Source organism: Patagioenas fasciata, chromosome 4 (assembly GCF_037038585.1).
Source record: "Patagioenas fasciata isolate bPatFas1 chromosome 4, bPatFas1.hap1, whole genome shotgun sequence".
Lineage (NCBI taxonomy): Eukaryota > Metazoa > Chordata > Aves > Columbiformes > Columbidae > Patagioenas > Patagioenas fasciata.
This window is the reverse complement of record NC_092523.1, coordinates 24,035,053-24,062,866: the sequence shown is the minus strand read 5'-3', so window position 1 is coordinate 24,062,866 and position 27,814 is coordinate 24,035,053. Positions and strand designations below refer to the sequence as shown.

General features: G+C 35.1%; 1 protein-coding gene across 1 annotated transcript in view; it reads left to right on the top strand.

The window, feature by feature from the left end:
* The window catches only part of ARAP2 (ArfGAP with RhoGAP domain, ankyrin repeat and PH domain 2), a 138,273-nt gene that overhangs the window by 4,386 nt on the left and 106,073 nt on the right, over window positions 1–27,814 (top strand). Inside the window, exons 2-8 of the mRNA XM_065836791.2 lie at window positions 2,084–3,128; window positions 10,304–10,374; window positions 11,314–11,393; window positions 16,285–16,370; window positions 17,167–17,517; window positions 19,958–20,027; window positions 25,691–25,811. Coding sequence (XP_065692863.1) covers window positions 2,233–3,128; window positions 10,304–10,374; window positions 11,314–11,393; window positions 16,285–16,370; window positions 17,167–17,517; window positions 19,958–20,027; window positions 25,691–25,811 — 1,675 coding nt within the window. The 5' untranslated portion in view covers window positions 2,084–2,232. The remainder of the gene's footprint in view (window positions 1–2,083; window positions 3,129–10,303; window positions 10,375–11,313; window positions 11,394–16,284; window positions 16,371–17,166; window positions 17,518–19,957; window positions 20,028–25,690; window positions 25,812–27,814) is intronic.

The following is a 27,814-nucleotide window of genomic DNA, read 5'->3' as shown; positions in this document are numbered from 1 at the left end:
CATAGAGCTCTCTGTCTGAAAAGTTATAATTGCATGAATTTCATATTAAAGATAATAAGTCACTTCTCAGACTTGTGGACAGTGATCACACTGATAAAAATATTACCTCCAAAATGAAGTTAAAGAGATTAGCAAGAATCCAAAGACTTATGTTAAATAATGGAACATTTATAGTAAGTATGCTATGTTGATTTTTTTTGTGTGTGTGTCTTTCAGAAAAATGCAGGCTTGCTCATGTTTGTTTTTTTTTTTTTTTTTCCGTTTTATTATGCCATATATATGTGGTGTAAGTATAAAGAGATTTGCTTTTTCCCTGTTTTTTGTTACCACTTTTTGAAAGTGTGGGAGTAATAAAGGTATTTACAAAATTTTGCAGTAAAACACTTCTAGTGATTGAATTAGTTATTTAATAATTTATTTCATAATAATGATATATTGCAATCACTAATAGAAGTGATAATAATAATACTGAATAATAATTCAGTACACTATATTAAATTTATGTTTATTTATATGTGGCTTGGGGAATGAGGAGGGGCATAAAGATTTATTTATGACTGTTTTTCTGAGTAATGACTTAGTTATTTAAAAGATATTGGAGAAATCTTACAGGAAGAGATTTTGTCCTTTAATGGAGGAACTGATACAGTACAAAAATAGGCAATCTCTTAAGCTTCAGTTCTAGATCCTAAGTAGTACCCTTTTTGTCAGGAAGTATTTTGAAGTATAAGGTATCAGTACCCACTACCATGGATATATTCTGGCCATATAGTTTCTTTCTAACTACTACATAAGTCTGTTCTACCAAAGCTGTTCAACCTTTTCCAGGCTGCTTAAGACTTGTACCTGCGTGCCAGGACAGCTGCCGCAGTCAGCAGGTTTCCTAAGGCCAAATTACCCTTTATACAGGAAGAGGGAGGTGAAGAAGCCTCTTGATTGCTGCTGATCTTAAACCTTCTATAAAGAGATATGATTTCAGGCTGTCTCAAACACTGTCAGAATGATGGCTTCTGTGTCCTCTTCAGATTCTCTAAATAGTGAATTTAGATGGGGTCTTGAAAGAGCAACTCAAATAGGTGAAATCTGGAGAGTGCAAGAGCTGAGTTGGAAAATACTGAGGGAAAAATGTCATGGGCACATGAGATGCTGAACGTCCTTGGTGTGGAGGCCAGAACTTGCCTACGAGGTAATGCCCCTGCTGCTGTTTGTGACCAAGGGAAAACTGTTTCCTTGGCTAGGTTGAAAGCTGGTGGTTACCTGTTTCCTGTTTGCCCTCGTGACAGGGCTTTGAAGGGCCTGCTCTGCAAGACCTGCTTTGATCGCCTCCTTAGCTTTCTGGCTGTAGTTATTTAAACAATTAAGGTACGTCACTCCCCCTCAACATGCTCAAGTGATTCTACCTTTGTAAGCCATTTTATTAGTTATGGTACTTGCTCAGTCGGATTCTCAGTTGAAGAGAGCTTGAGCCCACGGTTCACGTAGAAAGCTCTGACCAGTCGTGTGTGCGTGTGTTTTTTTTTTTTTGTTTGTTTGTTTGTTTGTTTTTTGTTGTTGTTGTTTTGTGTTTTTTTTTTTTTTTGTTTTTGTTTTTTTTTTTTTTTTCCCCTGCTAAAAGTGTGTTTATGTTCTATAAAGCGGTTTAAGGCTCAGAAGATAAGGGATTAGAAGCCCTATGCTGTAGTTACGTGGTGCTAGTGTAGGAATGGGAAAGCTCCAGGTTCCAGCTCTGGTCTTAGATTACTTTTTCTCCCCCTTCTGTCTGAGCAGTGTGTAAATAAAAGCGTGTGTGTAGGTAAGCGGTTCATCTCCTAACTGTTCATCTTAATGTTAAATACTAGAATTGTATGTTTTAAGACTGTTTAGCTTGTGCAGAGTTAAGACTTTGATTTCTCTTTTCTCTTTATGCAGGCCAAGATAAAAGGATGGAGAGGTTCTGCTATTTACCATCTTTGAAATTTTCATATATAAGCAATTAAAAAATATTACTATACAAATGACAGGAAGCCTTTCAGAATTTTATAAGTGATTACTGTGAGTTGTGAGTTCAGGTGGGATTTTTTAATGTCCTTTTTCTTTTCTCTAGGTTTACAGTCTTTTAAAAAAAACCAGTTTGAACTGAAGAACCTTGAAGACATGCCTTGAAGAAACTGATATTTTCCACTGGCTGGCTGATAACAAATTTAGAGAGCTTTGTTGCTGGCGAATATGTACACATCCTGACTAGATTTCTACATGACTGTGTGGGGCAATATTCGGGATGAAGCGGCCATCATGTCGTCCACAGGCAATGGCACTGATATTGAAGAATTCTTGGCCAACATTAACTTGGGACGGTATCTTCCTAACTTTAAGGAACATGGGTATAAAGTTGTGACAGATTGTGTGGGAATAAATAACAGTGTGCTTCAGCAGATGGGAGTGTTGCCAACAGGGCACCGCAGAAGGATTCTTAAGCAATTAGATACCACTCTTTCAAAAATGCAAGGAAATTCTTTTTTCTATGAAAATCTAAAAGACTTGAAAGATTTAGAAGAGAGGCAATGTCTGTCCTTGGATCAGGAGTCTCCAATACGCGATTCAGGTGTAGATGGAACTAGCTTGATACCTGCAACATTGCCAGAACAACTTAATAAAGCTGACATTGATAAAGAAAGGTTTGAACTTGCACAGCAAAACTTATCTGGGTCAAATGATGATAGCATTACAAATGTGGATTTTTCTAGTTTATACCAGAATTCAGACAGCATACGAAAAGCTGTCAGTCTAAGTGGAAGTATTGAGATGAATTCTCAGCCAGAGACACCACTGGAAGAGGCTGCTGCATACCAAGCTGATGAGCACTTCGCTGGCTGTTTAGCCTTTTGTGATCCTCCTTCATTTGCTCATTCATGTGAGACAAAACACAGCGAAAACAAACATCTGATGTCTGCAAATGAGCGTGATTTACCTGATAGTGAGCCAAATTCTCCATTCGTTAAGTTTGAAGGAGAAATGATAGACAATGACTTATATGATTCTTGTACACAAAACTGTGTGAAAGTATTTCCAAGAGCAAGCCGGTCTTTTATATTAAGACATCGACCTGTACCAGAAATTCCTGAATCAAGTAAAGCTCAAGCTTCATCAAGGTAACTGCTGTTCCTTTCTAATAAAAAATTTCTATTGTAATCATAATTGTAGAAATTTTGGTTTGGAGTTTCTCATGCGATTTTTTTATGTCATTTTTCTGTGTGGGTGGTGGATTGGTGTTTTTTTGTTTTTTTTTTTTTTAAGATATGTGCTGTAAATACACTGCAAAATTGTGACAAAATGGTGATTTCAAGAGGGCTAAAAATTCACCTCCAAGTATAAAAATCTGCTCTTATGATGAGATAAGTTATTGTGAAACACAGGTATTCAGGTTGTTTCTTAGTAACTTTTAAGGTTGTACCTTTCAAGAGATACTGTTCTTGGACAAAACAAGTTTATAATTTTTTTTTCACATGTAACTTATAAGAAAGATCTAGGAAGTTCTACACAACTACATGTATTAATGTAGTTTTATCAAAAAGTGGGGCAAAATTTAGAAAAACCTTCTGGTCTATTTTTGTGCATTGTATGGTATAGCCACTGTGTAAACAACGCAGGACATATCTGATAGGATTGCACGCATGGACATAACAAGACAATTATATGAGTCTTAGCCTTAAAGCACATAGAATTTATATGTAAAGACAAATACATTTTTTTTTGTTTGTTTTGTTTTAAATTAGAACATGATATGATGTGGAGGAGGAAATTGCATCATACTGGTGGTCTGCAGCAAGAACTTTAGTCAAGGTGGCTCTTAGATCGATTTCTAAACTGGCTGTCATTTAAGTGTTAACTCAGAGAATGTATGCAACCAGTTTGTCATATTAGGTATTGGCTTTTGCTGATGTTCTCATAGTAACGGAAACTTAACCTTTAATGATGATTGTAGTATAAAAATATTTTTGAGGCACTACAGCAGAAAAAAAAAGTGGAAAAAGAGAATGGAATGTTTGTAAGGATAGATCTGTGCAGCACTGGTGAGAATAGTATTGAATGGAGTCCAGTAAAGTTTGTTGTGATAAATTGCATGGAAGAGTTGCATTTTTTTTTCAAAATATTCATGTGATGTGGGTATGAATTTTTCTTCCTTCAAAATGGTTGAGTTCATAATTTGAATCCACAAGTTAGTGAGTAGCACTTATTGTCTTGAATAAGCATTAGTTGTTGTAGCTTGTCTTGGAAAAATATGATGGAATGTAGAGGAAAAGGTCAGATGTTAGAACTTCACTCCAGGCCTGTCTAAATGAAAGTAATATTGTTTGAATGCTAAAAATAATAGGTACTGAATTTGCAGTAGTTCACAGTATTACAGGCTGTGTAAACTAAGAATATCTCCCCACAGATGAATGTGTGATACTTTTGTTCTCTTAACTGTAAGGTTTTAATTGTCATGCTGGTTAAGTGTCTTAAAAAGAAAAGAAAAAAATCATCCAGAGACAGATGCAAAGTTTTGTCAGTATAGCCATAAACAAATCATTAGGTTGCCCTTTTTTTAGTCTTTAAAAACAAAACAAAACAAACAACAACAACAAAAAAAACCCCACAACCCTAGCTATGCCTGGAAGGGACATGTCTCAGAATGTTTTGTATTTATCTTGTCTTTTTCATCTGCATATCTCAGCAGTTAGAAACATCATTAGCAAGATTAGCGAGTTTATACGTGCCCTAAATGCAGAGTTTTCCCAGCATTTAAAAGTTTCTTTTAAATTATTGAAAGAAGTCAGTATTAAATGTTGTAGTACAATTGTTTGTTTGAACAGATGAAGAGGCAAAGATCCTTTGTAACAATTAAGAGAGATTGCTGCGTGTCTTAAAAAATGTTTCTTCAGTGCTTTCTAAATCACCAAAAATGTGTGCTCATTGAAACTTATATATGAATACTGTTCAGTGGGAGGTAGCTTTATGTTGACTTTATTATATGAAGTACAGATAGCCACTCTACAAAAGTTATTCCTGCTGAATAGGAATCTCATCCTAAAAGATAACAACAACTTAGACTCTTAATGTCTTCTGAGAAACAAGCACTCAGTAAAGAAAGTATTTGCGGTATTTGTAGTCTTTTCACCATTAAAAGAAATCCTCCAAAACCCAGTCTATTAGTGAAATATGACTGGGTCTCTAACTTCATTACTCATAATTTTGATTTGTGAGCTCCAACTCATTTTCTTAATCTTATGCTTCAGTTGTAACAATATGGAAGTCTTGGAGGGCAAGTAGCAGTGTGTCTGAGGAAGATCAAGGCTAAACCAGAACTTCAAAGCAGAACTTAAATGTCAGAGAAGTGTTCTTGATAACCATGCTGGGTATTTTTTTTAGAGGCAAAAAAAATTAATGCAGAACTTTAAAATGGCAGCTTGCAACATCTTTAACCTCAGGAAAGATTGTGTTTGTCTTAGAGAATTGCATAGACAAACATTCTCATTTGACATATGTTGATAGGGACTGGTTTCATCCTTGTGACACTGTGTGAAGGCTTTTCCATAGAGACTGGGAAATCCTGCTGAAATCTTCTGGGAAACTCAACATTTCCTTCTAGTTGTGCATGGATATTATTCATTAAATTTTTATGCAAGGAAATACTTTTCTTGTGATCGCCTATGTGCCTTCTGGCACAAAAAGTTCATATGGTCCATCTCCTTGTGTGCCATAGTAGAGCTCTGACCATGTCGCTTTTTTATTACCAATAATGTGCTTGTTCCTCTTGCAATTATATCTCTGTGCCTTATTTGTATTTCTGGCTCTTGCCTGTGAAAAAAACCACCCTCCAACTACTAAGTCACAATAGCACTAAAAAGAAACCTACCAGCCAAAAACCACCAAAAATCCCCAAGTCAAACCACACAAAACCCAGAAAACAAACAAAAGAAAACGTACCACAACCAAACAAAATCAAACAAAAAACCAGTTACTATTACACAGTGTTCTTGATAGTGAGGTCATTGTGCAGATTGTAATAGTGGTTTTTGTTGGTCAGAATTGAAGTGACGTGTAATTATGCTAGATTATTGTCAGCTAGGCTCTTTCTTCTTATAACATCATGAGCTCTCTTGATACAGAATTAGTAAAGATCACTCTAAAGGCATTTCAAAGCACTGGAGTTGTTAAGGAGATTGAAAATCATCTTTATCAATAGAAATGTGTCTAAAATGCCTTTTTTAGACAAATTCATCACCCTTTATGAGACCCTGTATTCTGTATTGAAGTGAGCAGTCTCAAATTTTTAATATGGTTCCCCAGTAATGTTACGGAACAGAGCAAAAGGTTAAACAGAGTGGATTGGAAGTTTTCTGGTCTCTTTTGGTACTTGAAGTTATTTCTTTCATACAGACAGGAGTGAAAAATTGAGACTTTTGTAAGACAAACTAGGGAAAGTAAAGTAATGGGTGGAGCTAATCACTGATGTGCCTTTAGCTCAAGATTAAAGATAAGTATAGAGATAGTTTTAGGGTTTTAAGAAAAAGCTTAAGCAGATTTGTAACATGGTAGACCTGTTTGTTGCTACTGAATGCTACACAGATAAAATTTCAGACTGATGAACTCTGTATACTTTCAGATTTTTTTCATATCCACTAACTTTGTTACTTGTGTTAGAATCATATAATCATAGAATCATATAGTCTTTTTGGTTGGAAGAGACCCGCAGGATCACTGAGTCCAACCGTAGCCTAACTCTTGCACTAAACAATGTCCTTAAGAACCTCATCTAAATGCCTTTTAAACACCTTCAGGTGTGGTGACACCACCACCTCCCTGGGCAGCCTGTTCCAATGTCCAACAACCCTTTCCATGAAGAATTTTTTCCTAATATCCAATCTCAACCTCCCCTGGTACAACTTGAGGCCATTTTCTCTTATCCTATCACTTGCTATTTGGGAGAAGAGACTAACACCCTCCATGCTACAACCTCCTTTCAGGTAGCTGTAGGCAGTGTAAGGTCTCCCTTCAGCCTCCTTCTCCAGGCTAAACAGCCCCAGTTTACTCAGCCACTCCTTAAAAGACGTGTGCTCCAGGCCTGTCACTGCTGCTGGTCACACTATTTCTGATACAAGCCAGAATGCGGTCGGGCTTTTTGGCCACCTGAGCACACTGCTGGTATTGTTGAGTAGTGGGATCACTCATGTTCTTTATTAAGAGAAATAAGAAGAATAATAGACCATAAGTAATTCTGGAAAATATGCTGCTTTTGGGGGAAAATATAAATCAGTATATGATGGTGCTTGGCTGAGCAGGCACTGCTTGCTTTTTGTAGCTGGCAGATCCCATGGTTGAAACATCTTGTTTGGTGCTGATATTTTTTTGGATTCTATTTCTTAGCATATAAGTAGTCAAAATTGCTTATGGGATGCCAAAGCTGGTGCTGGTGTGTCTCTCTACTCTTGTGTTCTGTCACACAAAGCAAAGTTTTTAGGAGTGAGAAACTGTTGTCTCTTTTCCTATGGTCAAGCATCACTGTTAATTTACCTTTGCAAAAAGCTGAGGAAGCCCAAAGCTCTAACAGAGCATGCTAGAGCACTTTTAACCCTTCCATAAAGCAAACATGTTAAGGTCTTGAGATAGACAGAGAATAAAACATGTTTTGAATGAGTTTGAAAACAAAAGCTTTGCTCATTTAAAACACTCAGCAGATGAATGCCAGTGAAGGCTTTGAAGCCTTGACTGCTGGCACTGACCTCTCTCCCTCACTTTCTTTGTGAGGTGACAGAAATATGTGGAATAAAGCAGCTCAGCCCAGTGCGAAGTGCTCACCTTTCCAGTCTCGGCCTTTAGCAAGACCAGTCGCTGCCTCATCGCACCCTTTCATCCTGTTTATGCACAAGGAAAGAAAGGGCGGTGGGGAAGAGGATGCAGCCTGAGCCGCATCCGGTACCTCTTGATATATGAAAATAGTGGGTCTTAATCTGTAACAAAGTGTTAACTTAATTGAAATTTTTGTATCTTTGTAAAATTGATACACTTTGTGATTGACAGACTGCTTGCACTATACTTCCTATAAAGAGAAAATAAAGAAGGTCCTTAATCTGAAGAGGTATTAAATTTTGAAAATGTTTAAGGAAAATCATAATGTATGTAGATATAAAATTTCTTTCCATCTTACTTGCCCATGAAGAAGTCTTCCATATTTTTCTATCTTTTAATCCAGGTATTCAATTCATACAGTAATTATCTATTAAATTCTACTGAGCACTGACAAATTATTGTAATTTTGTATCTGGTACTGTACGTTATTTGTTAAACATAATCTATTAAGCAGATATTCAAAGTAAGTTTGTTCTATTTATTTTATATCTTGAGATAGTTTTTTACATTACATTAGCTGCAACTTTTGTTTTTAAAAAATGACAAAATTTTTATTTTTGATTGCTGAAAAAATAAGAATACAGTTTGCTTATTAGCAGGTTTTCTTGCCATGTATGCATACATGTAGGTAAATAATCAAAAAAGAACACACGAGTCCTGAAAAATATATGAATTAAAAAATGCATGTCTTTGTAAGCTGCCTTGTTGTTTTTCATTTCCTATTTGATTTATCTCCATTTGTTGCTGTTACCATTACCCACTTTTAAATCCAGCCACCCTGAAACTGTTTTACATATGGAAGAAAAACATTATTTTAAAAGCTCTTTGGTTTAAAGCCGTTTGTTTGTATCTCTGATTTATTTTAATACTAGTAATACACTTAAGAAAACCCAATCTAATGACAAAGAAATGTATCTGTATTGAAAAAGTTTGGGGATTTTTTGATGAGTATAGCAGGTTGTTTAAAATTAGGGTTAGTATAAATGCATTAAGTTAGTTTGCTAATGTAACTTCGAAACTACATCAATTTTAGTAAATTGTATGAAGAAGCATAGACTTTTAAAGTATTTGCTGTGTATTTTTTGTAATTAAAACTTGGGAGAGTAAACAATTGAGGAGCTTTGTTGATATAACATGGGTAACATATGAAATGTCAAATAACTTTATAAGTTGTGGCTTCTGTATTGAATTTAATCTAATAATTTGTTTGAGGTAGACTTAGGAGGGGATTAAAAATGGTATGAAATAGAGTGCATAAGTGTATGCCTTCTGTCACAGAGAAACATCAGCCTGCCATGTAGAGTAATTCAACTTGGACTTAATGGAACAGTATTTCTAAAGTTTTGAATATAGCTAATCTTAAAAGAGTAAAATTTTTCAATCTGTCTAGTAGGGAAACAAAAATTAGTAATATTGATATTTTTATTAAAACATCTTTGCCTCTGAAGGATGGGGGACCTGCCAACTGTTAGAATAACTTCAAGGATCTTGTATGGCATTTATCAGTCAATGAACATTCTATAAGGATGCGTGAGGATCTATGTCACCGTTACTTCAAGCAGAGAAAATGAATTTAAGAAGAAAAAATGCTAATTATTCATGTTAACAGGGGCAATCAGAGCTTGGATGAAAACACCTCTTATACAGACTGCTAGAGTAGCAAAGATACTAATTCAGGCATATTTGTTCCTGTGTTGTTATTCTAAAGCTACTGTCTCGACCTGAAATCTCAATAATAATAATAATCATAATTTAAAAAAATGTGATCTTCAGCAGCATGATGAGTGCCACTAGACATTAAATTGCTGGAATACTTAGGGGCTAACACAACACCAATGATAAAATAATTTGTCTGTTGTGTGTGGGGACATATTCTTATCTATCTACGAAATGCTCAGCAGTAGTCACAGGCGGTTGCAATGCAATCTTGTCTGTGACTCAGATTGAAAACTTTCTGGGAAAAAAATGACCTTAACAAATCAAAACTTACAGCATTTTTTTTCAGAGATTGAGAGCATATTTTGTCTGAATTTCCATGTCCAGACTCCCTTAGATGTTCATGTGAAATTAGGTTTTCATGATACATCCTTCTTTATATATATAGAAGTTTTTAATCAATGTGAAGGAGAAGGATGGGGGAGGGGTGGGGGATCTTCGTACTTCTCAGAAATGCAAATATATAGTTAGGTTAATTCAAAACAAATAAACCAAACTCAAGATGTGTACTAGGATCAGAGAAGTAGTCAGTGTCATAAAGGGAGGAAAACACATTGTTGGGTGACTTTGAGATTAAATCAGAAATTTTCCCAAGGCTTAAAAATGACTGTTTCTATATTTGTATATGATTTTAATAGTTTAACTGCATAAGATATTTTTGCTCAATTTCTGGGAAGTTTCACTTAATGTTTTCATTTTTTGCCTTGTTTTGTTCAAGTTCCCTTCAGAGAAGAAGAGGTGTGGATCTTGTAAATATTCCTTGTGCTGGGAGGCAAACATCACAAAACAGTGAGTTAAGCATGCTGATATTTATATCTTGAATATTGAGGAAAAAGAAACCTCAGACCAGAAGTTGTCTAAAATGGATACTGACTTCCTTATTTTAAGAAATATTGGGCATCTGGAAGGTCTGGAAAAATGATGTATGTAATAGAAGAGAAGAACATTTAAAGAGTTCTGCATTTTTACATACTTTTTGTTTATGAACTAATACATTGAAAATTAGAAAATCCAGTCTTTAAACCTCATTTAATTTATTTTTTTACTGTAAAATATTTTGAGTTTCTAAGATGCGATACATAGTGTTTTTTTGTTTTTGTTTTTTTGGTTTGTTTGGGGTTGTTTTTTGGTTTGTTTGGGGTTGTTTTTTTGTTTGTTTGGGGTTGGTTTTGTTTTTTTTTTTTTAAACACAGTTAACTTTTCATTGAAAGATATAAGGGGCATATTCTTGACTAATGCTGCTTAATTTTTTAGTTACTGCTTACAGCTTCAGGAAAATAATTGTATTAAATATTATACTGGAAGAGTTTAGAAATCTTTTGCGGTCAGTTGTAAACAAAAGTTCTGTCATATTCTGTAGATATGTCTTGTTTGAAGTTATGCATATTAATTTCAAGCAAATACTTGGTGACAAAATGAAGACTCAAAAATGAATTTGTGGTGTTTGTTGTTTTTTGTTTGGTTGGTTTTGTTTTGTTTGTTTGTTTTAACTTGATGCAGAGTAGGAAAGAAGAAAATGCCTGTATGCAAGTTATATTCGAATTATATAGTAGTAGTGTCTGAGAGGGGAAGAAAGGTGTCTGGAGTTCTGTTAGAAATGGGAAATAGCTGCTTCTTCAAAATTTTTGCTGAGAAGGACAGAGAAATCACAAACAGAAAAATCTCTCTCCTTGTTGATTTTATTAGTATTTTAATAGAGTATTGACTGGTTTGTTTTTTCTCTTAAAGAAATTTTAACGGAAGAAAAGCCACCCATCATATCTCCATATGGGGAAACCTTTATTTGTGACAACCTTAAAGATGCTAAAGTAAGTTGAAGTCTGGATATCTTCCCTTTAGTCTATCTTCACTTTAATTTTCATATTTCATGTATTTTATGTTACCCTTAATTCTCTTTTCTCTGGTTTTTCATTTCCCAGTACCTCTTTTGCTTTTGTATTTTAGGTACTTGCAAAAGGTTTATAGTGTAAATATTTGTGGACTAGTGACTTTTCTTAATCTTGAGATACATTCTGTACTGTTCAATAGTTATAGTAAGCTGTGGCATGTGGGGTTTTTTGGGTGGTGTGTTGTTGTTACTTTGTTTTTAAAGCAATATAGGACCCTTTTTTTTTTTTTTTTTTATGCCCAGGGCTGCCATATCAGATGCAAACCTGTCAGTTACAGGCAATCGCAGACCACCTTGACGACTCCCTTTTCCCTTCTTTGGTACAGTGGTGTATTGTAATAGTTTGTGCCTAAGTGAGGTTAAGTGGTGAATAACCATTAGAATTGACTAGTAAAGGTAGAAGTGGCTTTTCTGTCTTCTGATAGTTGCAAATCAAGCCTGGGCATCTCTATGCAGCTTACATGTTAGCTTTGGTGATCTCATGGTCACTTTTGACCATAGCCTTTTTTAGTTCCTGTATACGAATGTTTTCAGGACTTCTGATATTTTTCATGCATTCCCTAACCAGAAAGTCACTTTTGCTGTAGGATTCTTTGAAGCAAGTCACTGTTGTAGGATTCTCTGAAGTGAACTTTTTTTGTTGGGGTCAGTAATGGATGGTGTGAATGCTGTAGAAGGCATGTGGACAGACTTTGGAATTGTGTGGAGATCTGGGAGGCAAACTAGCTTAGTTAGACATCCGCTAAGTGTTGTGAATCCCAGCTCCTACTTCTTTCTTAACAGGATGCAAAACAAATTGTTGATTCTGTGACTGCTTATACTTGTCCCAACCAGTCTCAAGCCACTGAGTTAGAGAAAACAGTAAATTATTCTCGGTTTCTGTCCTGATCTTCACTCTAATGTTTCAATTTTTAAACTATTTTACAATATTGACTAAAATGAAAGCTAGTCACATGGATGCCTAGGATTTTCATTTTTCCCAATTTTATTTTTCTTTTTTTTTTTTAAGAAAGGTTCAGGGAAAATAAATGGTTCAAATTTCATCTTCTAACGGGGGTGGTTTTAGAAGCATAAAAATATTCTTTATTTTTGGTGCGTACTTTATTTTCTTTGGAAATATGTTGTGCTTTTTTGTTGTCTTTTTAAGGAGGTATGCATAAGTTCATGTCTTGTTTCTCCTTCTAGTTCTTACCTGTGTGCAAAAGTGACTTTTGAGCTTTTGTTTTCTTTCCTTTTGTACAGTGTCTTGCCTGTGCCAGTTACTGTTGTCTATGCCAATGTCTTTAAAAATTCAAAATTTAACTTCTTTGTAATTAGTTCAATGGGATAAGGAGGTTTTTTGGAGAAAGTTCCCTAGCCACCTTATTACTTTTTAGCATTATTCTGTATGTTTCATTGAAATGATTATAAAAAAGCATACCCAGTAAGGTTGTCAGCAATCTTTTTTATCTTACAAAGGCACCAAATACAAAAATTCCGTGCTGCTAAACTGGATTAACTGCTTGAAATAAAATTGTTATTTCTGCTGGTTGTAGAATCATGATTAATGTGGTTTATTATAACATGCCTTCCCTGATCTGAAGATTTGAATTTTAATTATCACTTTCATTTAAGTGAACAATTTCTTGGGTTATATTTATCACATGCCTGTTGGAAACTTCATAGTTAATTTTGGTTCCATTAGAACTGAATTGCAGACAAAGGTCATAAAGAACCATAAAACAAAGGTCCTAAGATACATTTCACTTGCAGATTTTTTTTTTTTTTTCAATCGGTATCAAGTATCCTAGAAGCAAATAAAAAGGTTTAGATAACACTGTAAATCTCTGAGATTTTAGGGCTTGTGATTGTTACTTCATTTTAAAAAATAAGCTCATGTGGGAATATATTTTGTCTATATACAAGAAAACAGCAAATTGTTATAGTGACTAAGTGTAGTTTGTTCTAAGGGCTTGTAAGTTGGCTGTTACCCTTCTTCCTGTCTCATTGGTGTAAAGAAAAAAAAAGCTTCTGTAGGCTTTTATAAAGGGAGTGTCTGTAGAAATAGGTAATGAGTCACTACAGACTGGAGGCAAGTGAGCACAAGAGAACAGGGAATTAAGGTTATAAGGAAAATATACCTTTGACTTAGGTCAGAAAGAAAGACAGCTAGAAGCAGAAACCTCTAGAGGGGAACTGAAGAAGGAACTTTTTTATTATACTGATATAAAACAAAACAAAAACAAACCACAAATAACATTCTAAATATTTTAGAGCTGATTTATTGTTGTGTCCAACTGAAGAGTCAAGTATATTAGAGTTCATTTACAGAAAAACTGAATTCTGATGAGTTCAGGCCTGTAGAGTAAATATTGGCTTTATTTCTTGCTTTAGACTGCCAGACTGAATTAAACATGCATGTTGAGTTCAGTAAGCTATGTGAGCTCCAAAGCATTGTGACATTGTGGAATGCTGGCCAGATTGCAAATCTTACCATTTAAAAATAAGAACCCTTAGTATTTTAAAAGGAAGAATTTGTCTTTATGGACCTGTTATAAAATTGTATTGCCAAACCATGATTCAAGAATCAGCCCGAGAAGAATGGTATGACATTAGCTGTAATAGAAGACTAAGGCAGTATCTCTTGAAGAAGACGCCTGTGCTGAATGTCATTGGGTCTTTGTTTAAGGTAGTCTCAGTCCCGATACTCTTAGTGCAGTCCATATGATTTAGCAATCAGCTTTTCTGACTTGCTGTTGTGATTAAGACTACCTGTTGGGAAAAGCTAAAATGAAAAGGGCATCTGAATTACTTCCTGATTGAAGGCAGAGTGTTTTTATGTAGGACTACAAGTAGGCAGTTCCATCTATTTGGGATCCAGAAGCCAGATTTGTTCCTTAAGGGTAGGTGCTTCCTATGCGTAAGAACAGTATATATTTAGAAACAGTTTCTGTGTATTATATGTATCTATCTCTTCAGAAATACTTCTCTTATAAAGGTGTCTGCACGAGAGAATGCTGCTGCTAGCTACTGTTGTATGATACCTTGGAGGTTTGCAGGAGGTGGGAGATGGGAGTTTTGTCTGATCTTGAATCTGAGCATCTTGTAGAGCAATTCTGTAAACAACACATTGGAAATGCATGGGTTTTATTTTGGGTGAAATACATGTCTTTGTGAGAAAATAGAACTTCTGGTCCCCACAATCTGTCTTTATTTGTAGACTTCTGCATTTTAAAATCTACTAGCAATAGAAATGCATTTTTGATTATTGCTTGGAAGTTCTCAGGCTCCCTGAATTCGCTTGCCCAAGTGCTGAAGATTGCAGAGTGGGCACAAGGAGGACGTAAAACTGTTATCGTAATGGTTCATGAGAAAGGAGGAGAAAGACGTACTACCACATGGCTTCAGTGGGTTTGGTTTGCGTCCTGATAAGCAAATGAAGATAAAAGATGTTGACCATTTTTACTCTGAAGGTGCTTCATGGGTGATATTAACATCTTGACTATTACATGGAAGTGGGACACTGCCATTTTCCCTCCTTTTGGAAGATTCTAGTCAATCCAAGCATCTGATAAGCAGTGGAAAGGTTGCTTTCGAGTTCTCTGTTCAGTTTGTTTGCAAGGTGTATGGGTGTATTATTATTATTATTTTTTATCTAATCCTTGGTGTGTGGGTTGTGGTTGTTTTTTGGTGGTGTGTTGTTTTTTGTGTGTGTTTTGTTTTTTGTTTGTTTTTTTTTTTTTTTTTTTTCATAATGGATCTGGCTGGCAGAGGAAAGAAGAGTGTTCACCTAGGTTTACCCTATCATCAGCCTGTAACTTACACAATTTTTACTGCAGTGTACACATACACAGCTTTGGGCTGTGTGCTTTTTTAAGCTTGTCTTTTCATGTTGCCAAGGTGCAGCCCTCAAGTACAAGATGAGATACTGCTGCTCAGAAAACAAATGGCAACCATTGTGAAAGCTTATCCACTTTTTTTCTGCCGCCCTTTAGCTTTGTGACATACACATTAAAGCTTAAAGGAGTAAATTAAAATCCTTCCAGAGAATGCACAAAGATGTTCATATTAGTGTTTTGTTTGTTTGCTTGTTTTTAAGGAAACAAGATGAGTATTGAGAAGCTTAGCAATGCTATAAGATTGTCAGATAAAGTTTAGGAAGTGTGAAATACAATGTTCTTGAACAGTGTTAACCTTGACATTTTGTACACTGCAAGTATTTTGTGATAAAGATTTCTAAACAGACATTACTAAATGTGCCTTTTAGGAAGAAGAACTTGGCAAGAAAATGCAAGATATATTCGTTATGGCTGAGTTCAATCTTTCTGTAGGAATTTGTATTTTACCATTACTTTATCTCTAGTGTACTGTGAATACTGTACATTTAATTTGGATATGAATGGATATTGAAATCGATATGAAAGATAGAGTAGCAGTGGCAAATAATAAATGGTGTACTTTATGTGTATGCAACGTGTAGCTCTTGAGCTTAGAAAATTTCAGGGTAAAAATAATACTCAACTGTACCTCAAAAGTCAGAGCACTCATGTTTCTATGCACTGAATTTCTTTATCTAGTTTATTTGTATCAGTTATTTGGGACTATGCTCAAATGTTTTATGAGTTTTATTATTTAAAATGGAAATATTGAAAATAACATTTCTTGAAATACTTTTACAAACATGATCTTTCAAGTATGTATTTGAAACTGTGACAAAGAATAACTATGCTGTTTAGGTTGTTGTTTGTGTGTGGTTTGTGTCTATGGTAATTTAAACATGACTTACTACTTTGGTACCAAATGTTGATTACAATTTTTTTTTTTTTTTCTAGGAACATAATGGAAATGAGCTCCTGGCTTGTGAAAATAAATCGGATGTAGAAATGAATGGAGGGTATTCTTCTTACAAGAATCTATGGTATTAAATAAAAGCTATAAAGAAATTGAAAATGTAAAGAGGAGGGAGTTTTTTACTGGTATCACAGTAGATCTCTACCTCTGAAGGTGCAACCATGACTGTATTAATTTTTTTCCCTATTTGAGCCTTTACCCCATGCTCTAGGAAGCAAAGATTGGCTCTGTGCCTGTCCGGAGACTGTCTAACCCAGGATTCAGAATCTTTTGTGGATTTGGAAGATGTCCTCCTTTTCCCCAATCAGAACAAGGAAGACACAAGTTTTATTTTTATATGTCTCTTAGCTAACAGTGTCTGAGTACTCTCATACTCTATACATCCCCATTAGAAAACAAACCTGAACATAAAACAAATAACTATTCTCTATTCCTGTCATGAGGCAGTGGCCCGTGATTTGACAAAGTGAGAGCTGATGTGCTTCTTAAGTCTCTGTTCTGTACCTGACTACTGTTGAGGTTGGAGAGGGAAGAGAGACATGATACCACAGTTCCTCTGAAGTATTAGAATGAATGAAGCTAGTTTCCTGAGAAAGGAAAATTCATTTTAGATTTCTCTTCAGGCTTCTAAAGGAACCAGCAAGCATTACCTTGCTACCAGGCCTGTCAAGTGGAGAAAACAGAATTCAATATGGTCAGTTGTAAGATAAACTGTGTTTAGCATGTCTGTGGTTATCACAATGGTTTAACAAGTTATAAACATGCTATAAATATGTGTCACCAATATTTGTTGCAATTAATAGTTTAATGTATTTGTTCATTGAAGCAATGCATTAAGGGTAAAATGCACTTTTTCTTTCTAGTTCCTTTAATAATCAGGAAGAGAAGACAAAGGAATCTGCAAGGAATGAATCTCTGGCTTCAGAAAACAAATCATTAGCACCAGAAGAATCTGAAAGTGAATCTGTATATTCTGTTGTGGAACAATATTCTTTGCCTTTAAAGAAAAATAAAACCAAATTACACTCAACATCTTGTAGCAAGGTACAAAGTGGAGATACAGATTGCTTGGTCAGTCAACAAGTTCATTTTCGGCAATTTGGTGGAGATCAAACTTCGACTGGAAATGAATCAATAACACCGTATGCTTGTTTTTATGGATCATCAGTAAAGAAGGTTAAAGTAGGATGGCTGGATAAATTATCTCCTCAAGGGTATGGTATTTGTAGTGATTACTGTATAGTTGTGAAGGTGTATGTTTGCATGAGCGATGTTAAGTTTCTATTTGGTTCTACATACTTTGTTCTTAGGACTGTATTTTTAGCTACACTAGAAGGTGATATTAAACTGTTTGACCTTTCCTTTCATTATTTGTAGCTACAATCATTATCACTACTCATTGACTAATACTTTTTTATTTTTTTAAATTTTCTATTTTAGTTTAGTGACAAAGTTATTGAACAGAATTGGTTGAGAATAAATTCTGGTTTGAGCCCACTGGAAGGAGCTCTATTATATAGCAATTTACTTTTTTTGTTGTTGTTGTTCCTTTTTGAGAATTCTGATCTAACAAGTTATAATTTCTTTGATTTTGGCTTTATTTGTGTTGATACAGTGATACGTTGTTCAAGCTGAATAGCAAGAAGGCATAAGTCTGGTTTAATAAACCTGTTTCAGCATTATGGAATTTCAATCTGCTGAAACTTTTAAAAATTGTTTCAAGAGTTTCATTGACATTTATGGATTGTCATTGTTTACTTTTGCTAAAGAACTGAAGAATAATTATACACAGAGTCAAAAGACATTTTCCCAGTATAATAGGCATCTGTACATATATATATATATATTTTTTTTTTTTTTTTCAGAGTTGTTAGTGTATTGACTTGTCAGAGAGCTGCAGTTCGCTTTAACTTTTGTTTTCTTTCACTTACAGGATTTTTTTTTTTTTTTTTAACCAACACTTTTGGCAGTTAGCTAATACAGTGTTAAAAACGCTTGCAGTTGACTCATGTTGTGCTTTTTGAAGGATCAGAGTTGCACACAAAGCATGAAGGTTTTAGATAAAGTACTGTGTGAGAATGTATTATTGGAAAAAGACTAAGAGTTAACAATGACATTAGTAGTCCTTAGGACTGAGTAGAGCAGTTGCAGGGTCATTAACCTTGAGCCAGTGAGATTCCTCGGCTGAATTTCAAGGACTTCTTAAGCATTGTTTAATGAAAACAACTTTTTGGTTTTTTGGTTCTCTTTCTTTCAATACCATTTCTCAAATATCTGAAGACTTTAAGAAACGAACCAACCAAAAAAAAATCATACCTTAAAGCACTGTCACATTTTATTTCTGTCCCTGCCAACTGAATGTTTCTTCCAGTGTCCCTTCTTATTTTTATAAAGCTCCCATTTACATGCGGCACTTTGTCTCCTCAGGGAATGAATATTTACTGTTGTCTTAAATTACCACAAATTGTGCATTTAAAGTACAGCTTCTCTTTTTATCTCACAATAAATTGTAAAGCCATTCAGTTTACTCACATTGTATGTGGTACTTGGGTTCACTTTTTCTTCCCTGCATCATCTTGAAGTTTACTGACATTTTAATGGAAAATAGATTTTATTGGCCTTTCCAGCTTATGAAAGATGATGATTTATTGTAGTCATATAATACAAGTTAATTAAGCCAGAGCTGCTATTTGATTAAAGTTTTGATGAACTATCACAGTCTACTAATCCTAAAGCAGAGCACTCATTTAGCAGGAAAGGAAATAATGTTGAGAAAAGAGATGTTAGAGTGGGGTCTTGTTCTTGCTTAATTAACTTGTTTAATAGATTTTAGAATTGAAACTTATATAGATTATAACTAATAGGCTGTCAACATTATTAATGAGCATAACAGAATACTTCAGGTTCATGTAAAACTTTTTCTTAGGAGGTCCTTATAGAGCATGAGTTAACAGCAAACTGAAATAATCAAATGAGCTTCTCATTAATGATGTCTAGTTAATAACACAGATGGAAAATGAAATTTTATGTTGTTCTTGTTGAGTGATTTGGTGTGAACATTATTTATTCATTGGCCAAAGAAGAAAGAGTGTTCAGGAGAAATTGATGACTAAAGATACCATAGCCTGTAAACAGAGATGTCCTCCTTATAAACATGATGATATGATCATTTTAGGTTCTCAGCTTTCCTTTTTGGAAAGTACCTTACAGAGCTTGTAACACTTAAGGGTATGCTCTATGTTCAGAATATTCCTTTGACTCCAATAATAATAGTCAGTTCTCATCATTGAAAGTTTCAAGCAAAAGTACATAATTGAAAGTTCTTTTTTCCTCTGTCGCTTAAGATATGACACGGAGCACATGGAGAGGAAATAGAAAGGAAACTGAATTGTTTAAAAACATGAGACACTGATTTATAAAAGAAGACCAGTAATACTGCACTTCTTATTTCCAAATTTTTTTATTGTATTTGAAAACAGCCTTCTCCTTTTGAAAATATATGGTAGGGCTAAGATCTGTTTTACTTTTCAAAATGTTTAGACTGAAACACAGGAACCTAAACATGATTTGTCCTTTTCATAATTTGTGCTTGAGATATTCTTAAAAGACAGCATTAACTTGTATTTATAAACGTTTTAATTTTTTGATTCACAGCAAACGTATGTTTCAGAAGCGCTGGGTTAAGTTTGACGGAGACAGCATTTCTTATTACAATAACGATAAGGTAAGTGACACGTTTTGGTTGCGCTTCCAACAAAATGCATCTGTGTAATACACAAATTACCATGAAGAAATTCAGAAATAATTATGCATGAATATTCATTTTAAATTAATTTTAAATTGCAAAGTATTAGCATGAGACATGATTAAATATGTTAATGTGTCCTTGAGATCTTCATGTGCTTATCATCCTCTTGTTTTCTGGAAGGGCTTGCATGCCTGACCTTTTCAGGTCAGTATCACCAGAACTTCTTCCTCAGCGTAGCACTGTGATGTCAGTGCCTGTTCTTTGTTTCTGTACCTAAGGATAGACTCTTAACAAAATATTTGTGGGCTCATAAGTTGCTTTGATTAAAATAGTTCACTTCTGATATGTGATACAGAAACAGATTTGTAAATCCTGCTTTTCAACAAAATGTGCATTCCCTCTATGAAACTGAGATTTACAAAAGGCTTATTTGACCTTTTGATATTACTTTACACAACAGAAAGTGCCTGAGGTGGCAGGGGGAGGGAACCAGACTGTCTTTAAACATGGCTTTCTTTGTAAAAGAAAGTTGTGGTGTTTTTTTTTTTTTTTTTTTTCCCTTTTATTTAATACACTTTAGACCACTACATTTTTTGTTCTCTATGATTAATTTATCCTCTTGAAGAAATAAATAACTTCTTAAACTCAAAAGTGATAGGTGATTGTATAATAGGCGTGTTTGGCACAGGTGAGTTTATATACCTGTATGTTACCTGAAATGCTAGAAAGCATTTCCTGTTGAAGATGCATATTAAATTAGAAAAAAAAATACAATTTCAGGTAAAAGTTCCCAAGCAGTAGGGTGGTGTTAATTAGTAAGTGCTCTATAGATGCTTTATAATATGCATACTCTTAGACTTATTTTAGCAGATTATGGAGGGGAGGGCATAGAACTGAAGTAGGAAAGGCTGCTTATTTCCTGAGAGACCAGGGAAATTAAGAACAAACTCAAAAAATTATTTACATTGATCTTTATGCCTGCTGATTAGGAACATGGAACGATCTGTTTTTACTTGCTTACTTTGCTTCGCTCACAGTAGAATATATGATTTTGTAGATGAAGGGAACAATGGAATAACATAGGGATTTCACTGCCAAAAATGTTACCCCGTTGTGATATTCATCCCAGGGCTTTAGAGGAGCTGAAAAGCAGGGTTAGTCATTAAGAAAGACTTGGAAAATACAGCACTGGGATTTGCTTAACACTGTCTGTAGCATAATTAGTGAAGGAATTGCTAATTCAGAATTTTAAATCTTGTATCTGCACTGGGGATTTTTTTTTTTGTTTTGGAGGTCACTGAAAAAGTTACTTGGAGGTCAGTTACTCTAGAATAGTACTTGTTGTGCATTTGTCTGTGGTAGGAGATTCCAGAAGTCTTCCTTTCTGCTGAGGAGAATATTTGGTGTGTCACATGATGCACAGAAAGCTGCATTCTCTATTTAATAGTTCTTTGCGGTAGGTTAGACTGTCAGGAGCTTGCAAAAGGCTTGCTCTGAAGCTTCTTTGTCTCACTTTTCCTGAAATCTTAGTACAAAACCTCACTCCTGGGACTGAAAGAGACCTGGGTTGGTCTGTGTGTGTCTACAGTTTGACCAAATCTGGGTGTCTGACTTGTTAGCTTGATGAGTCACATATGCTAAGTACTTTGTATGTCTGAAAACTGTGAGGCCTAAAGCAAATTCTGGGAGCAGAAAATTGGTGAAACTCTTGGACTAGCTTGTTGTTAGGAGGAAAACATTGTTGGCTATTAATAGTTCTCTGCGGAGTGGGATTGCGTTGTGTGGTCAGTGATATCACTGGACAGCATGAGGTTTTGATACATTGGTATCTGCTGGATCACTGCTCCCACCCCCAGAGCATCCATATTGCCTGCTAGATGCAAACCAGCATGTTCCTGTTGTTGCTTATGTGTTTTTACCTTGGCATGGTAAGCAACTATTTGCAGACCCATCAAGACCTGCATGCAGCTTGGGAGTGAAATTCTGGGGAAAGGGATAATTACACAGTTCCCTGCAAGGCAGTGGGTCGTTCCTACTCACTACGTAGCTAGTTAGCTAGCTAGATATTTAAATGGGGAAGTTGTTTTAACTTCAGATAATAAGTGCAAGATCTGTCTATTCTATTGTGTGTCCAAGGATGTTCCTACCCAGACAAGCATGTTATAAAGGAATCTTTAGCTTGGAGAAGAGGAGACTGAGGGGTGACCTCATTAATGTTTACAGATATATAAAGGGTGAGTGTCACGAGGATGGAGCCAGGCTCTTCTTGGTGACAACCAATGATAGGACAAGGGGTAATGGGTACAAACTGGAACACAAAAGGTTTAACTTAAATTTGGGAAGAAACTTCTCAGGGAGGGTGACAGAACACTGGAACAGGCTGCCCAGGGAGGTTGTGGAGTCTCCTACTCTGGAGACATTCGAAACCTGCCTGGATGCCTTCCTGTGTAACCTCATCTAGGTGTTCCTGCTCTGGCAGGGGGATTGGACTAGATGATCTTTTGAGGTTCCTTCCAATCCCTAACATTCTGTGATTCTGTGTGATTCTGTGTGAATTGCTGTAGTTTTGGTTTCATATATCAATTAAAAGTAGTTCTTAAAAGGAAACCAATCCATATTAGGATATTTTTCTGATTAGTACAAGCAGAGAAGGGTAGACTCAGTGTAATGAAACTGTTTATTTTACCCAGAAACACTACTGATATTAAATAGCTCTATTTGTCATTCAAATTAGGAACTCGAGAGGAGTGAGGTTCTCAAGAAGGGGAAGTGTGCTACATGGCTAACGAAGAATGAAACAAGTGGAGGATGGGAAGGGAAGACACATTCCTGAAAATGTGTACTTAGTCCATTTAAATGCTTCTCTGATTTATACCTTAATTTTCTAAATATTTCACTAACCCTGATCTAGTTGTGTGTAAACGTCTAATTGATAGGGATGTCTAGGTCATATCTGCATATATGAAAAATATATTAAGTTTTCTACAAAGAGCATCTGACCTAGGAACGATTTGACTTTGAATCTGTGATGCTGCTCATTTCTTCTTTTAATATGTTCATGGTTGTGAGCAAGTGAATGTGGTCAGAGCAGCATCCCATGTGGTTTTGTCATAACAGAATGTGGTTACCTAAAGTGAGAGCAAACTGAAGAGGGGAAGGTAGAATTTGAGAATTCTTTTCGGTTACCCAATATGTACAGTTCTTGTTTCAAATTTCTTCCCACTTTGGGCAGGAGAACTTTAGTGCTCTAACATGTACTTTATGGTGAGGCAAAATCTGGTGATGATGTTGAAAGCTTTTATAAAAAAACATCTTTTGGTCCCTGACAATTACATTAGTGATTTAAGAAAAAGTCTTGCATTTTCATGTGGAGAACTTAAATATTTTGTTGTGTTATGTTGCATGTGAGCATAAAAAATTGAAAAAAAAAAAAAAAACAAACAAAACCCCAAAACGAAAACCACTATGAAACAGGTGAATCATTGTCATTCTTGAAATCAACAATCTGTTGTGGATGGAAAGCCAGAGCAGTGCAAAATGATGTTTTCCAGTATCTTTTAGCCCAGCTCTGAAACACAGCTGTTAAGGAAGACTCCATTGGGCTGTATTTGAAAATAAAAGTTTTCATTAAATTAGTTTATATCCAAAAGCTTCCCTCACTAGAAAATTGTTCTGTCAGATAATTTGTAGCAGCCCTAAAATTAGTCTACACCTTTCAGTTACAGAAGAAGTATCTGTTAAGTTTTTAGCTGTGTTTATTCCCCTCTACCCCCCCCATTCTTAAATAATTCACCTAATTTCTAGTCCGGAGTATCTAAAAGAGAGAAATTGTTTCTTGATCAACAAGAGCTTTTGAACAGTAGGCATAATTTCTTGCACATGAAAGAGAAGCTGCTGCAGAAAAAAGATTAAGAAATTATTATGGTTTGAAATATATGCCTCGGATAAAAAGCTTTAAAAATGATAATTGTTTAAATAGCAAAACCAAAACTATGCTAAGTGTAAAAGGAAACACTTTTTTTTTTTTTTAATGCAAATACAATAAAATAGTTGTGACTTTCAGAAATCTGAATTGTTCTCTTACAGTACCGAATACAGCCAGTAGATGCCTGCAAACACCATTATATAATTGAATCCGAACACATTTACAAATAACATGTAATACATTTGCTGTGCCATTATTAAGGATCACTAAACATAATATCTGTCCTTATTAACAAATCTGTTAAAATCTTCTAACAAACATAGCCATAATGGAAATAGGTGTGCAATGCTAAGATCATTTTGAGTGACAGAGTAGTTATTGTGTGTAATGATAGTAACATGCTCACATGTATTTCTACTTATTTGCTAAATTGCATTCACTTATGTATATTAGTACCTGCAATTGAAACAACATGAGAGTGTGGATTTTGTGAAAATCAGTAGCATATTAAACTCAGTAAACAAAAAAGTGATTCTGTGTGTATCCTTCATGCTTATCATTCACAGTGGTTCTGAAGTCCTTGTATGAAGTCCATTATAATAATTTATAGTTTGGGAGGAAAGTTATTGCAGTCAAATTCTTTATGGGGAGCTGACTCTTGGACTATTACTGCATCTGGATCATAAATCTTAGCAGTATATCTGGATTGTCTTAGTCAGAAAACCAATTGATCAAAGTGTAGTGAGGACAGGAGTAGCAGTGTTAACTCTGGAATTCAGAAAATGTGGAGAAATATTTTTGCATGTCTGCTTGAGTGTGTGTGGTTTTTTTTTTTTTTGGTTTGTTTTTTTTTTTTTTTTGTTTTGTTTTGTTTTTTTTTGTTTTTTTTTTCCCCTATATGCAATACTTGAGTTAATTAGGTTAAAAGACAAGCCTCTTGGAGAAAGTACTTGTAGAATTCCTTTTTCCTATATAGCCTTTGTGTTCACTTCAGTTGTCCTGTTTCCTAGTTGGAAATGAGCATCTTTTAGGAAAACTTGCTCTGATGCCAAATGAAGTTTTTGAGGGATTGTTCTCCTCCCACCTCATATAGCAGAAAAATACCTGATTCAAGCTAGAGGATTCTTGACAGTAATGACAGAGCAATGGATTTTTCTAGAGTGATGACTGCCCTTGAGTTAAAAATTAAGGATAAAATCAGTGAATTTACTTTTCTTATTGACTAGCCACTGAAGGAGCAGGGAAGGAACAGAAACAACATTTGGAATTCTCTACCTGGAGAAGGCACAATTTTTTCCCTTGTCTGTTTCTATTCTACAGGTATCATAATTATATTTTTTAGATTATGATTCTGTGACATAGGCAATGTAGCTACTTTGGCATAAAATTGTAAATTTTATGTGATATTTTGTGATATTAGTGTCACGAGACTATTCATGAAGTGGTATCTCAAATATCTGCATTCTATCGCACCATGGGATTTTACTCTATTTTAGAAAGCAGTGGGTTTACATAGACCCAGAACAGTGAAGCTGATGGTGTGTAGGTGATAAAGTGGTTTACTTATTGATGCAGTTTTACTAATAGTGTAGTGAACTTCTAGGAGCATAACCTGTGCATGCAAACTTTCTGAACATCATGTCAAGTAATATTACCTGAGAGACATTTAAGTCCTTGAGTGTTTTTAACTGTTTCTATTGCATTTCTATTATAGGAAGTGTTCTCAAAGGGAATAATACTGCTCTCTGCTATAGCAACAGTGAGAGCTCACGGGGAGAATAAATTTGAAGTTGTCACATCCAATAGGACTTTTGTCTTCCGTGTGGATAAAGAAGGTAAGTAGAACGTGTGTAATTCTAATGATTGCCAAAAAGCTGTGTGGTCATTGCTGATAAATTATGTTTGTGAAATATAACTTGTTATACTACCAGCAATATTTCTGGAATCCAGCTCTTTTGGGATCATGAAGTGAAACTGGAGATAACAGTAAGCTTTGTAAGAACAACTGAAATCATTGGGGAATGGCTTTTAAAGATATTAAAATTAGAATACTGTTTAGAATACTGTTTTCCAGCTCTTCTACCTCCTTCCCCATCCTTCCCAAAGATGAATTTTTCTGTATGTTCCTCAGGTCTCACTAGCAGCTCTTACAGCCTGTGTGCTCTCAGCCATCTTTTCTGAGTCACCACTTGATATAAAATTGACAAAGAGCAACAAAGAAGTTGATGGCTTGAATGCGATGCTGTGATCAAAGGAAATCTGAGATTTTCTGTGTATCTTTATTTTCTGTCTTATACAGTATTTTCACTGCTGTATTAATAGAGAATACCAGTGTTAATTGCAGCAAGCAAGTTAGTATGCTGTCTAATTTAATGTTTTATCAACCTACAGCCATAATACATGGAATCAATGTCAGTCTATGTATGACTTATTTCTGGAAACAATCAAATAAAATGGAATACCTAGAAAAAAATTATATGTATTTACAGAAAAAAATGGTATGTATTTATTGCCAGAGCCATTACAGTTGAGGGTCTCTCAGCATTTCCATTATCAAATCTCATTTTTATGGGTTATAGCTTGGTTGTAAACATTTGCTGCAGGCTGTAACACAAGTGCAGCATCAGTGAACAAATCCTTCTTATCAGGTTCGGCTCAAATAATTTCAGGCATTTTTATGCTCTTAGCTGAATTTAGAAGTATGCCTATTTTTATTATTTTTACCTTTCTCTTCCAAATTTATTTTTAACTTTTTTTTTGTATGTGTAAATTGGTACATAACCATCTTAGTGCAGTACATTTTGTAGGGCCTTAATTTGCTTTATGGACTGTTGCTTTTGAATATGAAAATGTTAACAGCTTATACTGACTTATATATTCAGAGCAACCACTTGTTATACATGAAATTGCATTTTCATTTGGTATATAACCATCTCTGGACATAGTGGCATGTCTGTAAAGCTGTTTACTTAAGGTTAGAAAAGCAACTTTTAGAGTAATTTGATACCCTTAATTATACTGAGATATTCAAGTGGTGTTTACAAAGTACTAAAAAAAAAAAAAAACCCACATATTACAACAAAACTACTAAGAGGAGCACCCGTATCACCTTCTCTGTGCTAGTCTGTCGAGCTGCTATCTTCCTCTTCTTCAAACTGTTTTTTGATGCTTAAATTCGTGTATTTGTTCCTTCTTGCACACCTATGGCATTGATGAAGTGAATGTGTTACTTTTTTAATGGTGCTGTTTGCAGCGTTCGGCAATGATTATGTCAACTTGAGAGATACCATGGATAGAACTTTCCTTCCCTCTCTACCCCTACCCCAATATATTTTATGACCTGAACCTTTTAGAGGAAAGAATTGAAATATTCAGGGGTGTTTCAGTTGCATGGGGCAAGTCTAATTCATTCGGAGTATTCAGCATTAAAGTATATTGATCTTAGTCTGGTGAAATATCTGAACATAGTGAATGACACTGAGTGGAACTTTATTACTTCACCTACTTATATTCATGTATTTGTAAGATGTTAAATTAATAATGCATGCACAGATATTCAAACATGCATTTTCTTGATTACACAGTACCCTTGACAATATCAAGCTTAACCACTACACCTTAATGGAATACATTGTAAATTGCCAAATGTTTTTGCTTAAAAGCATGGCCAGACATGGAATAGCATTGGCAATGGCTTGTTTCTTTAGTGACAGATGATTTTTAGGCTCCCTGGTTTTTGCTTACATAGCTTGTATGTTTCTTTCCCATTGATCTGGTTTCTAGAAAGTGAGCGTACCACTTACCACGTCAGTCTTTAAGCTGTTTGGAATCAAGCATC